Source organism: Euprymna scolopes, chromosome 3 (genome assembly GCF_053919585.1).
Source record: "Euprymna scolopes isolate OS-2025 chromosome 3, ASM5391958v1, whole genome shotgun sequence".
Lineage (NCBI taxonomy): Eukaryota > Metazoa > Mollusca > Cephalopoda > Sepiida > Sepiolidae > Euprymna > Euprymna scolopes.
In genome coordinates this window covers 122,046,223-122,062,319 of record NC_136484.1, presented here as the reverse complement: position 1 = coordinate 122,062,319, position 16,097 = coordinate 122,046,223, and the positions used below count along the sequence as shown (strand labels likewise).

The 16,097-nt window shown below is 34.1% G+C and overlaps 1 protein-coding gene across 2 annotated transcripts in view; it reads right to left on the bottom strand.

The window, feature by feature from the left end:
- Nucleotides 1-5,276: 5,276 nt before the first annotated feature.
- Nucleotides 5,277-16,097, bottom strand: part of LOC145258239 (cubilin-like) — a 1,360,229-nt gene continuing 1,349,408 nt past the window's right edge. For both annotated transcript variants that reach the window (XM_080116206.1, XM_080116216.1), the window contains exons 25-27: nt 12,774-12,898; nt 7,810-7,962; nt 5,277-6,422 (exon numbers count right to left, since the gene is read on the bottom strand). In XM_080116206.1, coding sequence (XP_079972332.1) covers nt 6,196-6,422; nt 7,810-7,962; nt 12,774-12,898 — 505 coding nt within the window. In that variant the 3' untranslated portion in view covers nt 5,277-6,195. The remainder of the gene's footprint in view (nt 6,423-7,809; nt 7,963-12,773; nt 12,899-16,097) is intronic.

Here is a 16,097-nt window from a genome sequence, read left to right as displayed (position 1 = left end):
TTGCAATGAAACCTAGATATGATAGAGTAATAAAAATTCTCTCTTTGATAAAGTAAAAAAAAAAAATAAATAAAATAATAATCCTTCATTAACAGTTCTGAAGGAAAACGAAGAAAGTCATTTCAATTACAGACTGGGGGAGTAGTGTTTGTTTTCTATCAGGTAATTTTAGAAAATGCAACCTTATATTTTTTTTCTTTAAAAAAACAAAAAACAAAAACAGAAAATAGGTATTTTCTTCCACATTTTTTATCGGTTGATTTGTGATTTTGCGATAAACGAGTAAATCTGTAAATTGCTTAGCCCCAAAATTCGATTTGAAGTATTACTCTTCTTTTTTATTATTATTGCAAAACGGAGCCATTTTGTTTTTATTGCGGAGAAATGAACTTAACGGACATATTATGCTGGAAGGTTGTGCGGCAGTAGAAGGGAGATAATCATGTCGAAGAAGAAATAATCTACTGGAATTATTTTGAGATTCTGCCGAAAGATATGCTGACCCTCACCATCAACATAATAATGCTAAAGTTGAGTCAACGCGTTTTTCTTACATACTTTAATAGCAAAAGATACATGCAAAAAAACATTATTTAGTTTTCGGTTAAGTTATCTTTTGAAAAAAATATATCCTAACCAGTCGTAATTTATAATTAACTGAACAGGTTAGCGTCACTCACTTTGCTATCTTTGTATTTCTCTCGCAATCTTCTTCCACTGTTAATTCAACCATTTTGTTTCATATTTCTTGATTTATATGAGCATAGAGAGAATGTGACTATTTGTGAACTAATTTACATAAACATGTACGATAGTCATTTAATAGGTTTCGTCCTACATCACTCATAAAAATAACGTAGAAGGAAAGAGATTTGTTGTTTTTAGTTATGCAGAAATAATGTATTAACATATATATCACAGTTGAATGTTTTTCAAATGAAGTCATTCGAAAAAAATGATAGTTGTTATGACTCGACGAGTAACCGGTAGTCTAGCATTATATATATATATGCAATGAATGATTGACAAAAGTTTATATTCCAAATTTCATGATGTTGACCATCTTACAATTTATTCCTTTAATTCATTTGACACTTACAATTCTTGATAGCACAAAATCAATCACTTAATTATTATATCAATCAATTAATCTATTTTGCCCTTAACTCATCAGAAGAAATAGTAATAGGAATATAGAGTTTTGTCAATCATTCATTATATGATCTGAAATTATATTGAGCGTCTTAAATAAAGATTGGAATATATAAAAAGGAAATATAAGTGAGTAAAGAATATATATATAAAGAGTGTTTATGTGAGATGCTATCACAAGGTGTTAATTCGACATGATATCTATTAAAGTAGTGTTCCTGTCTGCTTGTTTGGTCAAAATTTAATTAATATATACAAAAAGTTCACTGTTTCAAAAAGTAATTTTAATGCTCAAAACTGATTTATATTTAAGCATGACTATTATATAAACTATTTACCCCAAAGAAATTTACATTCAATGAATATCCTCATTTGGATATTACATTAAATAAAATCTATTTTAATAATTAGCTTGATGTTATTGTTTGTTGCAGTAGCATCGTTTGAATTGTTCTATTTAGAAATATTTTAAAAGTTGATTTGTTGTATTGATTTTTCATTTAGTTTATATCTAATTTAATAGATTTTCAATTATCACTAGTTGGCAAGTTGCGTTTAAAACCAGATGTTGGCTTATTTATTCTGCCTTTTCATTAAGTATGAGAGTAAAGCTGTCAATGCGCATGTGCTGGATCGAAGGGAAGTAATCCATGCAAACTTAATGCAGTAATACTATTAATATAGCTTCCTTTGTATTTTTAAGCAAGACAATAACGGGAGCTTTCCGAGTAAACTTAATTACAAACGGTTTAAATTTATTATGCAAAACTGGTATAGGAATAGTGGAAACAGATTTAAGATAGAAATGCATTTTTACTTTTAATCAAAATAAAACTGTAATCCGAAATCCTTAACTTGCAAATAATTGCTTTTCGTCTTTGCCGTGGAATTTCCACTCAGTCCTTCTTATAGTTCTTTCGCGATGAATTATTTAAAATCATAGTTTTAATATAAAAAAAACACGAGAATACAATGCTTAATTAAACAAAAACAGATTCACAAGTTCATTAACTATATGCTATTAGAAAGACTGGGACAACAGAATATTCTTTTCATTCTTTTAACTCTCGGGTATATATCTGACACAGCTACACACACTTAATAAACCGAGAACCACATCCATCTGTATAAAAACAAAGATATTAAGATATATATTAATATATGCTAAAGAGTAAAAACAATGAAAAAAATATGCTAGTTATTCGTCATATTTATTTGAATATAGTTGTGTACTTACTAAATAGCAACTGAATAAGTTATTTAAATGAAAATATGTCTACTTAGAAAATGTAATTATTTAAAGTATTTGCCTACTTAGAGAGTAATTATTTATCTACTTAGAAATATCATTTGAAACAAATGAGGTTTTGAAAGGAGAGTTTTAATAAATTTACACTGAGTTTCAGTCAGAAAATTAAACATTATTGATTTTAGGTTGTAAATATAAATTAATTATAGCAATTTAGATTAAAAAAAATAAACAGAAATATCATGGCTTAATTATAAATGATTAAATATAAAACTAAATTATAGCTTAAAAATCATAGAAACGAAATAGAGATACAAAAAGAAAGTAGACATGCTCGGTTGGCAAATTCGGTTATTGAACAGAGTATGGGATATAGGAAGATTAATAGGCAGTAGAGTATAGATATTGAGAAAAGAAAATGTTATGTTTTATAGAGAACATAACATTTAATACTATTAATATAGACTATATTGATGATCAATTAATCATATATATATATATATATATATATATATATATATATATATATATATTAGTGCGTGTCTATATATATATGTAGAAAATCATACATCAGCTATATTTTATTTTGATTAATGTTCATTCCTTTGCTCTGAAATTGACATATCACATAATTCTGAGCTATAAATTTATTCATAGCCTTATTGCGATTTTACAAATAACTCTTTAAAGGTTTAATTGAATTCCCTATATTCATTTTGATTTTTTGATAATTGGTTGTCATAAAAATCTCTGAATCATAGAAAAGAATGCTTTCTGATTATCACACAAGGCATATATATATATATATATATATATATATATATATATATATATATATAGAGAGAGAGAGAGAGAGAGGGACATAGATAGAGAGGGTCACTGAGAGAGAGGATCAGAAAGAGAGGGAGGGAGACGGATGTGCATGTCTGCATGCATATGTAATCTTTTTCTTATCATTTTCCACTTCAATGGAAAATAGTCACCACTGATATTTTTCCTATTCCAACCACAACAGCTAATATATATATATATATATGTGTGTGTGTGTGTGTAATTTGATCATCCACAGTTAGGATTGAAATTACGACTGTTTTTATCTGATTTATTCTTCAAAAACGGTGTTAGAAATTGCAAAGTCGACCAATTGATGGCAGTGTTTGATTACCGTCTCCTAGTAACGGTACAGACACCAACCATTTCAAATGATATACAAGCTGAATTTCCATTTTTTTTTGTCATTTTAAAGAATTACAGTTTGATTACTGAAATAATGACTTTTTTTAGTATGAAGCTTTATTTTTATATCTGGCATAGGCTTTACATATCAATATTTATAAATTCCTACTTCGACTATTTGTCTTTGAATCTTTGACATATATATCCGTGCCAGATGGATAATAAAGACTTAATAGGTTTCTTCATACAAGTGTATGTAAGAAACCTAATAGATTATATATTACTTCTTCGACATGATCATAACACTTCACTACATCGGGAATGGAAGGCAAAAAAAAAATATGCTGGATTAATATATATCACTAAAATGTTTGATATTCATATCTACTAACTCCTGTCCTGTTAATATCCACTATCGTGGTTTCGTATATCTTAAATTTCCAATCGCATATAATTTCCGATTGGTTAAACGCAATATTTTTACTTCTCGTTTTATTTTATTTCATTCTGAGAGGCAAAGTGCAAAGAGAAGACTATTTGTAAGTATACTACCAGCTTTCATTGCAATCATTTATTTATTTAAATTTAAAAAAAACATTTTCTATAGATGTTATATATTTTATCCGTCTCTCCTGAACACTATTAATCTATTAAAACTTAACTAGCAGTGACAACGTGGCATACAGGGATAATATATAAACTTATAGATTTTTAAACAAATGACGCTGACAACGTTTCGGCCGTTTTGCCCTCCGGCCTTCATCAGGGGTTTTGTATCGAACTGGGGAACCGTTTGTTAGGAGTCTCGAACCCAACCCTTTATTATTATTACGGGGGTTCGAGACTCCTAACAAACGGTTCCCCAGTTCGATACAAAACACCTGATGAAGGCCGGAGGGCAAAACGGCCGAAACGTTGTGACTATAACAACTAAGATGAGGAAGTCAGTCCGACAATCTCAATCAATGGAAACACCTCATCTCAAAAATACAGACAATTACTAAATGACGCTGAGTCTGTACGTGTAGAAGGTAGAACAGAGTTGGGTCTGATGTAAAAGTTTGCGAAATATTGCTGAACTATGACCGAACTCTGCCAGGAATCAAATAATATTAATGCTATAAAGCTGTGTGTCTGAACACTCGAATAAGTAACAAGCAAGAAGGTTCTCTAGAAGTATAAGCGTCATCTGAATTTTCTCCAAGACCTTTACAAAATAACGTAATGCCTTCAAGTAAATAGTAACTGACACACAAGGAAATCACTTCCTTCTGGTAGAAGGTATAGAACTAGAGCCAGGAACGTCACTAGGTTTAGCAAGTCAAAAGAAAAAAAAACTGGTCCTCCTCCGATTACCAACATCCTCATGATACATAAGTCGTTTTATTTATGTTTATCGCGTACATGAATAAGACAAAACAAAATAAATGAATGCAGAGAAGAAGCCAGCAGTAGTACGAAAAAGAATGAGTGAAAAAGACTATGAAATAAAATATATACCATTGGCACTAGTAGTAATAAAGTGTGTTTATGAAAGCCGGGGAAATATATAGGTTTTGTGGGCTTCCATAACAAAAGAAAAATGTATTGTATTTGTAAATGCCTCCAAGTTTCGTTCCATTTATTTTACAATGTAATTACGCAGGACTAGAGCTAATCACAACCTTCCAGGAAAATATTAGATTACTCAGAAGGAATATAGAATTCCCCTCTTTTTATTGCAAACATTGTTTTAGTTTTAGATACGTATTTATTTTGGTTGTTCATAGATAAGCAGCAGGAGCTTTGTCCGGGATTATTGTTATCAGAAAGCATACTGTGATTAAGTATTTAAAAGAAAAGAAAAAAAGCCACAAAACCCATTTTGTTTTCGTTAAAAGTATTGCATTATGTCTCCGTACTGTTTTATAGCAGCCACAAGAACATGAGTTTTATTTTTCCGCTTTAAAAAAAATGTTAGATCTGAGAAGGGATGATATACTTGTTTAAAAAATGGTTTTAAAAAAAACTTTTCAATCTGTTAGTTTTCACATCGTCTCTGAAAATGTTTCATAGTCCCATGTATTAAAAAAAACACAGTAAAAGTAAAACTCTTACCCCCCCCCCCGAAAAACGGTACTTATTAAAAAAAAAATCCCAGTTTATTTGCATTGCTTTTTTTGTTTGTTTGTGTTTTTCGAATTATTGTCCTCGCCCTCGCTATTTATTTTGCAACTCCATTTTTGCTGGTGTATCTTCTGGTCTCTTTCCAGAGTATTCTTCATCCACGGGGTAGTTTTCCTATATATAATGTAGATTGACAATAAGTTGAAAAAAGGACAGAGGATTTGTCAGCCAAAACTTAGCCGAAATGTGTATATATATAGTAACGTTGGTAAGGCCAACAATTCGAATTAAAAACAAAAAAAAACAATGCAAGTACCGATAACTCTTCATCCCCAAGAATCCTCCCAGATTAGTTAAAAGTATAAAACCCTGGTAAAATGAACACGAGTTTTTTTTTCTTCTTTTTCCCCTCGTCTGTTTACCCGAACTGTTTACTCCTTAGTGGTGTGTATAGTTTTTAATTTTAGGGGTGGTGGTGGTCGTAACCTACGCCCAGCATGCTGGCTAGTTACTCAAGAGGTTTCTAGGAGAGACCTCATGGAAACGCTAGTGGAGGCGTGGTCATAGATATCCATTCCGCTGCCCATGGACTCTGTGGCACGATCTCGATTGCCCGACCACTGGGGATGACCATGTTTCGTAAAAAAGTGACGCACCAAGAAGAAACAGCCGACGAGGACGATGACGATGAGCAAAGTGACGCAAAGCCACACGTGATTTGGGTATGCACTGTTTGACCCTGGAAAGAAGAAAGAAAACGAATCAACGAGTGGAAAACAAACGAAAGATAAAAAAAAACAAAAAACAAAGCACCCCTCGCCATCCCCAGGAACAAGGTGTAGTATCTTTTCTAATGCTACACTTAGTCGTATTTTTCTGTCCTCAGACAGTGGATTCATTCTTGACTAAAACAATATTTATCCCGCCTTACAGTGTAATTTATAATGTTATTTGATTATATACATGTATATTATTTACTGTGCTTTATTTATTTTTTACAAATTTTTAATATGTACAGTATAAAATTTTACCAATCCCCGCCATATGGTGATTTCACCAATCCTGAAACGGATTAATGCTGTATCCCGGAGTTCTACTATAGTTGTAGTTTCCATGGCAATCGTCGACAAATGGATACTTCGACAAGGAAAGCAGGACCGAAAATTCCAAGATATATCTAAACTGAAAACCTGCTGTTACTTTTGGGTGAAATGGTTTTACGGCAAAATCAGTATACACTTAGTCGTATTTTCTGTCCTCAGACAGTGAATTCATTCTTGACAGAGTTATTTTTTTTTGTTTGTTTAGTTTCAAGTGAAAGTGCCCATTGTGGGGGTGCAAGATTTTCATCACAATAAAAACTGACCTTGTGTCTAATTTTGCCCCTGTGGGGAGGTAAGTAAATAGAAAAAGGATATCTATTAAATACCTCATAAAGAAACTGTGCATTCATAATATTAAGTGATGGGGTTTTGGAAATTTATTTGTTTATTCGTGCATAGCAAAAACAGTTTTCAAAAACAAAGAAATAGGTAGAGTAGTGTGGAACGATAAAAATGTCGCCTTAAAACCCCCTGCAGCTTTATTTTAAAATTTTATCGAAAAATTCAAATAACTTAATTATGTAGTAGAGTTGACATCTATTCAATGTAGCCGTCTTCAATCACTGCCGCAATACGGTTCCGGAATTGAAAGCATGCCTTATCCACAAGCGCTGGCGGGATCTCAGTGAATACTCGGATGGCAGCGATCAGACTGGTTTTGGTGCTGTCATGTTGGGGAGTTCTCCACGTATGACCAAATGAAGTAGTCCAGCGGGTTCAGGCATATAATATTAAATTACATAGTCTTATAGGAGGGGTAAAACTGTGGCACGCGTTGGAGGTACCTATTGCTATGACTTAACCAAAGATAGAACTTAATCATCATGCCAAATCGGCCTGCAAAAATGTCCCATTTAATGACACTAATTGCTTATTTTTATATTTTACTTACTTATTAATCTTATGTCGTTGACCGCGTAGAAATAGAAATACTAGTAGTTCTCAATTTTTTAAACTCACGATTAGTACAAGGCCATGACTAATTAGGTTTTAGCATTAATTTAAATCAAAGCAAACACTCACCTTCTGTATGTGTATGGTATGCTGCTAAAAATCCTGTGTGTTCTGTCGTTGAATTTGTATGGAATATCACGAGCATATCACGGCCACTAGACACGTATTTTGGTTGCTCGATTCCACACCATTTACCAAGACGTTGGTCATATTCGGTGGCGCCTGGAACGAAAAAGAAACACAATCTATTAAGTATTGAAGCAATAAACCGTTTATACATAGATTCTAATGCATTATTTTCGTCGGTTTCCCGGTTGAATACAATATGGTAGTCTTCAAATTGAATGTAAACAAGTTCTTGTTAAGCGTTTCTCATTAATAATCAAATTGTACCCAATTTACACCATTAGTGATCACTAGGGGTATGACAAGAGAATATTCTTTTCATTATTTTGACTCAAGTATATGTTAGTTAATATACTATGTTTTTAGATAGAGTGATGCGATTCTCGATTGTCTGTATCGGACATATATCCGAATGTCAAAACAATGATAAGAATATTCTCTTGTCACAACCCTAGTGATCACTACACTACCAACTTACATTCATAAACTCTTATCTTCGCGTGGACTTTTGGCCTTGATAAGTGGTGACTCACAAGTAAAAAAAAAATACCATTTTAAAATGTGAGTCGATCCTTGGACGTTTATCTATAAACGACCGCCCTGATGAAATTGTGCCAGAGATGGATATATTTGCAGATGACACTATATACTCTGTAATAGATATAAAGGGGGGAAAACAATGTACACATATCCAAGGTAATGGCAAAAACCTTAGAAAACGATTTTAAGTTTGTAGCGAAATGGGATCGTAAATAGACAGTAGCATTTAATGCTACAAAGACTAAGGTAATTTTCTTTTAACTAATAGAAAAACTTCTTAACCACCGAATGGCATGATGAATAATAGCCTTCCTGAACGCTCAACCTTCAAACTCCTCGGCTTAATATTCACATGCAACATGAATTTGATCAAATATACTGAGGATAAAGGTTGCCTCTCTCTCTCTCTACCATGTTAGAAAATTAGTCGCATCAGAGAGTATCTTATATATTTACAAGACATATGGTTCGAGTATTTTTGCCACATCTGGGGTTGTACATTTACTGCTAGTCTCATTCTTGGACAGCATCCAAAAAGTTTTAAATCTAATAGCTCCCACACTATCCACTAAGCTTCAACCTCTGCCTCAGATTTTCATCCCTTTGCCTGTTGTACAAGTACTTTTAAAGAACATGCTCTGATGAACTCACAGTACTTGTGCCCCCCGCCTCCGATTTTCACACTTCCGATGCTGGATAGCTTTTTACTCAAATAACTTCCTCCCTCAGACTGTATGACCTTGCAATTATCTCCCTTTTTCATATTTCCCTGACTGTACCCTGTTTATGTTTCCCTGACGGCAGAAGTTTACATGTGCTGAGAACAGACACCTCGCTGCTCAACTCTCTATAGACACTTATAAGACATGATCTCAAATATAGCTCCTTACGTTGAAGTCATCATATGTCTTGTTTGGGATGAAAAGACTAAAAAAAATTAATTAAAGTGCAGGTATTAATCTTCCAATAGTTTTTTTCCCCCCTGAGATACCATCTTAGACTGTACAGATGCTATGATTGGTTTTCGACCACTGTTGACCAAAGGTTCGGTTCATTTGTCAGCTCAAATGTTGTCATCCTCCCACATCCAATGGTCACCCATCTGGCATTGACCAGGCTCAACGCTGCTTAACATCGGTGATCTAATGAGAACCAATGTGTTAACGTGATTATTTTGTTAGTTCTCGTTATTGGCAGAAGGCATCATTGCAGATAGCAAAGATTATGCCTCCACACAATTCATTCTTATTATCTTTGCCTTATGGTAGCTACTTCGAAACTATTGCTATATTCCTTGATGGCAGCGAAGAAACCATTTTTCTAATTTACGATAGATTGAATTTAATATATTCTATGTTTACCTATTTGACAGCGCAAATTCAATTTGCATCAGTTGTTTTAGGTATTTACGTTTTATTCGTAATTTGTTTTTGTTTTTAAGAAAAACATTAATGTCACTTTTCCCAGCACTCAAATGTTGGTAATTTTTTTTATCGTTTTGTACAAATAGTTAAATGGTGGCCATTTTAAAAAATGATTCTATGATAAGCAAAACATATGTTTTTGATCACACATCGACGGAGTTGAAGTACATCGATAATTAGGTAGTTTCTTTACTACTTACCATCAATAAGTAAACACCTATAAAATGTGGATGTGCGAGGCGATGATTCCGTTCAGTTTCAAGAGACAATGGATGGGTAGCGGCGCGTGTAATTGTGAGGCAAGGGTTTCACAATCTCCAACAACACCTCTCCTGAATCGGCACTGCTTGGATCAAGTGGCAGGGAGAGGCTAAAGACTTAATTGAAACGAATGCCAAGATAAGCGAAGAGAACATACAGCACTTGCAATTCTCAAACGGTCACCCATTTTTGGACTGACCAGGCTCAGCATTGCTTAACTTCGAAGATCTGACGGGAACCACTGTGCTAACATTATTATGCCATATATTGATGTGCGTAAACACGTTAAATATCTATATTATAGTTGTGGATTAGTTTTCTATTCCACGTATATTTCTAGAGATATAATAATGAATGAGACGTGTTTGAAGAATAAAACCAGGTTGTTTTTTATTTGTTATAATTCAATATTTCAAACACCCTGCGGTTTTCGTCGGAAATAACTATAGTGATGAAAAAAAAATAAAAAAGAGACCATAAAAAAGAGGACGCACACGGCGGTGCATAAATATTCTAAAAATTGATCTTTCACTTTTTTATTTTTTATACAATTTTTATAACTTCAATTTCGTCTTAACCTTGAAATTATCAAAACAATCATAGCCATATTCAAAACACGAATCTTTAACCACACTCTTAATCTACAACTCTTTTTTTTATTTTTTATTTTTACACAGTGGTCACCACTTATCAAGGCCCGGAAGCCACTCAGGGATAAGGGTTATTGCAAGTACATTACGTTAGTGTGGAGATTTGATGAAGTGTTTACTTAAGAGGGCGGTTCATTAAGAATTTGTTTACGTTGGACTCGAAGACATCCAAGTTGTAGTCAGGTGGGAAGCAGGCAGACGGAACAGAGTTCCACAGGCCTGCACTTCTAAGAAAGAAGCTTTGTTCATGGAATCCGCGTTTTGATTTAGGCACAGATAAAGAGTGGGGGAAATTTTTCACAGTGGATTCAGCTAGACGGGTGTTTTTCGTGAAAGATTGGCGAGGGAGGACCAGAAATTGGAGTTCAGACGAGCACCTGCCATGGAAATAACGATAAAACAAGGATAGGCTCGCAACGTCTCTTCTGTGGGAGAGAGGTTGCAGGGTAGAGAAAAGGGCACCCCCCACTAAGCCACGAAGTCTATTTTGTACTCTGTCAAGGCAGGATAGGCTGTTTTTAGCAGCTCCTGCCCAGATATGGCAGCAGTATTCCATCCTTGGACGTACTTGGCTTTTATATAGATAGAGAATTGCATCATATTGCGTCTAGATTATAATTATCATTTAATACTGACCTGACGTTGGCCGGAATTGAATAATGATCAATGAAGGATTCACAATCCTATATTTTTATTGTTATTGAAATCCGTGTAATCGTCCATTTTTAAATTAAATCGGTCGATTGCATGTTGAGGAATCGATCAGGTGCACCGGGAGAAAGCTTTACATGCCTCTACAGTGGCTTAATCCACAATACATTGTATTCTACATTGCACTGTAGAGAACTTACTGTTGACTTTATAAAACTATTTAGATATGACTTAAATTTAAGTTTAAAATGCAAAAGTCAAGTATCATGGTTCAATTATGCTCTCTAAGCAAAACATTAATTTCGAACGTGTCCCTGTTATATCCAAGAACCTATTGTTGATTGTATATACCTGACCTTTCTGCTTGTGCGGTAATAATGGTTTAAATTCAAGTTTAGAAAGAAAAAGTCAATTATCATTGTTCAATTGTGGTTTGAACAAAAACATTTCAAACGTGCACCTGTCATATCAAAGAACGTACTGTTGATTCTATATGGCAAATCTTTCGGCTTGTGCATTAATAAAAATTCTCAATCAAAATCGCCTGTTCCTTCTTTCACCGGATTATTCAATTATTGATACTTATCAAAGACATTCCGATACAAATGCTACCTAAGAATACTGCCAGGTACATAAATTACTTTAGTGTAGAATTTCTTAAAAATCTTCCCATCCGTTTTCGAATCCATAAGGAACAAACTCATACAGACATACAGACACAGTTCCTTTTATATAATAGTGGAAATAGAAATTCTGCTCTTGATCATCGCTCATGTAATGTTACACGTTCAGATGATGAACGATAACAGAAAGACGTTTCTGATTATTTTAGATGAGGATTGGTTATTTGTATAATTTGGATTCATCGGACTACTGTTCTCATCGTGTGATTTTCATAAAGTTTTGGTCGATGTAACCTCCGACCTTCTTCAGATGTATCTGGAACAAACTCGGGAATTTGGACGGAATTTCGAGTAGAACCCTTAATTCACTTCATGGGGGTAGCATGCTCTTGTTCTGCAAGGACTCGTGGTGCATTGGTTAGAGTACTTAAAAAAAAAATCAATTGTAAAAAGTGACATTCTCGTGAAGGTATAAAGTACAATCCTCTGGGCGACCAAAAAAAAAAAAATACAATTGCGAATTACTTAGGACCTTTATCCAATCATGGCTGACGGAACAAGAGCATGCTACGCCTGTGAAGTAAAAAAAAAAAAAAAAAAAAAGGGTTCCGCTCAAAATTCCAGAGTTTTAGAGAAACATTCCCGAGTTCGACAAGATACTCCTGGAGACGGTCGGAGGTTACATCGACCGAAAGGTTGTGCAAATCATACTCAAGATGAATCCAAATAATGAGGATAACAGAAAAGGTTTTACTTACCATCGTAGACCACCACAAAATCAGTTTCACAACCAGGGGATAAAAATATATCAGAAAAGGCCACTTCTAACACAACCGTTTCCTCAGACTTTTTCGCTCGTATTGCCCAAGATCTGGATATAGAGCTGTAATAAATACAAAAATAATAAAAAGAAAATTAGTGGCACTATAACAGAGCACGTACGCGCATATGCATGCGAAATGTCATTGGTAGGGAAAAAGAAAGACTATAAATAGGACGATCACGTTAAAGACGTGGGAGATATCATAGCTATAAGTTCTGTGTGGCTGGAAAATGAGGAAATAAATGTTGTTATAACGGGAAAAAGCGAGTTGAAGTTCTTTTCTATTCTTATTCTACTTTGTGACTGGGACTACAACGTATTGGGTAACGTTATAACACCTGTAACGGTAAGTTAGATTAGGTAAAGTAAGGTTGGGTTATACGGCATATCAATCTTTTTTGTTTGTTATTTAATGTCGAGGTCCGTCATTTTTTGTTTTTGTTAGATATTTTAACTTATTCAGTCAGCCTTTTTGGGTCATTAGGTGGTGGTGGTATTTTTTTTTCTTTTTCTTTTTTTTGATGGGGGTGAAGTTGGATCGAGTAAAATTATATTCTTTTATATAAATTGTTTTTTTTTAGGAATGTTAGTATTTTGTTAGGATTGACTTTTTTAAATAGTTTTTTCAAATTGTTAACGTTCTAATAGTTCTGCCGGATATGCGCGAGGTCGCCACAATCCAAAAGAAAGTGTTTTACAGTAAAGGGTTCTTGGCATGCCACACATTCTGGAGGGTCTTCTTTTTTTAGCAGAAAGGAGTGGGTTATGCATGCATGTCCTATGCGAATGCGGGACAAAACTACTTCGTCTCTATGCGATTTTCTGAAATTTGGTAAACTATTGTGGGTTTGATTTTGAAAAGTTTGTTGTTTTGACAATTATTCCATTTTTCTTGCCATTTCTTCATAATGAATCTATGTATTAGTTGTTTGTAGTCAGAGTGTGGAATTTTTAAATCGCTTACATCAAAATTTAGTGCATTATTTGCTACTCTGTCGGATTTTCATTGCCTTGGATTCCAAAATGACTGGGTATCCAGCAGAATTTGATATTTTTATTTTGTGAAAGAATATACCTTTTTTGTAATAGATTAATGAGTAGCAGGTTATTTAAATTTTGGTTCTTTAGAGATTCGAGTACTGATAGGGAGTCTGAAAAAAATTATAAATATGTTGTAGGTTAAGTCAGTAATGAGGTCTAATGCCAGGTCTATAGCTGCGGGATCAGCACTAAAAATTGAAGTATAGTCTGGTAGTCGCTTCTGCAAGGTAGTGCTATTGGATATTATTCCGCATCCAGTTCTGTTGCCGTCCTTAGAACCATCCGTATAGATATGCTGATGATTTGAGTATTTTTCCTGAATGTTAAATAGTTTTCTTGATAGTTCAGTGGATGAGTTTGATTTTTTGGGAGCTTGTTTAGTTCAAAGATAATTTCAGGTTGTTTTAGTAGCCAGGGTGGGAGGTTTAGTTGGTTGACCTCATGGATACTCATTGTGATACCTGCATCTTCCACTAATGGTTTCATACGAAGACCAAAAGGTTTTATAGCTTCTACCTTTTGGTCAAATAGGTTTTGGTAGTTGAGATTGAAGGCTGGATTTGATGGTTGTTATTTTTTCCTATTGTAGAGATTGTAATCTGGTGCGTTTGCAATACAATCGTAGGCAGGATTGTCTGGGCAAGAGAGAATTTTGGTTAAGTACTGTAAAGCTAATTTGTTGCGCCGAATTGATAATGGCAGCTCGTTGGTTTTTGTATAGAGACTATCGATGGAAGAAGTTCGGAAGGCTCCCAGTACAAGCCCGAGGCCCTGATGAACAGTGTCTAGTATCTTTATATATGATTTTCTGGTGGCGTCATAAATGAAGCTGCCATAATCTAGCTTTGAGCGTACCAGTAATCTATATAGTTTCAGTAGGGGTTGTCTGTCCGCTCCCCAGTCTGTGCGGGCAATGACTCGCATTAGCTGGAGAGTTTTGTTGCATTTATTCTTTAAGTGTCTAATATGAGGGATGAATGCGAGTCTTTTGTCTAATATTAACCCTAAGAATTTATGTTCGTCGACAACAGGAATCTGGGTATCATCTAGTTTTAAGAGAGGATCTGGGTGCAGTTTTCTAAGCTGACAAAAGTGCACGCATTTAGTCTTATTAGTGGAAAACTTAAATCCGTTTTTGGTTGTCCATTTTTTTAATTTGTCGATGCATATTTGGAGTTGATGCTCAATTATATGGATATGCCTTGAGCTATATGCAATTAAAAAATCATCTACATATAGTGAGCAATCCATACATTTGGTTTATGCATTTAACGATATTGTTCATCTTTAGATTAAACAATGTTACAGACAAAATACTTCCCTGTGGTACTCCCGTTTCCTGTTCCTTAATATCAGAGAGGCATATTCCTACACGGACATTAAATAATCTATTGTTGATAAAGTTGTTGATGAAGATGGGTAGTCTTCCTTTCAGTTCGGCTTCTTTGAGATCTTTTATGATACCATACCGCCATGTGGTATCATAAGCCTTTTCTTGATCAAAGAATATAGCAGTCATATGCTTTTTTTGTATAAATGCATTTCTGATAAAGGTTTCCAGTCGTATTAAGTGGTCTGTAGTGCTCCATTGTTTTCGGAAACCGCATTGAAGGTTGGTTAATATTTTATTTGTTTCAAGAAACCATATTAGTCTGGTGTTTATCATTCTCTCCATCGTCTTGCACACACAGCTTGTTAGAACTATGGGGCGATAATTAGAGGGGTCAGATGCATCCTTCCCTGGTTTTTGTATGGGAATGACTGTGGCTTGTTTCCATATAGCTGGAAGGTTGCCATTGATCCAGATGTCATTAAGAATGGAAAGTAAGTACTTTAATGGTTGATCTGGTAGTTGGTTCAGGAATTCATATGTTATTCCATCGGGTCCTTCAGCCGTGTCATTGGCTTTTTTTTAATGAACCCTTTAGTTCTTGAATGGTAAAAAAATTATTATAAACTTCTTCATTATTACTTTTAAAGTGTAGGTTGTTTTTTTTTGATTCATGTTTAATAGTCTGTAATTTTTGGATGATGAATTATTTGCAATAGTGTCTGCAAGCATGTTGGCTATGTCCTTTTTGATTATTTTTTTTATTGTTTATACAGAGGTGGTTGAGAGGGGAACTGGTGTTTTTTCCTGATATTTTCCATAGCATTTTCCACATGGTTTTGTCTTTGGTGTTATTGTTGATTTTGGATAGAAAGTTTTTCCATGATT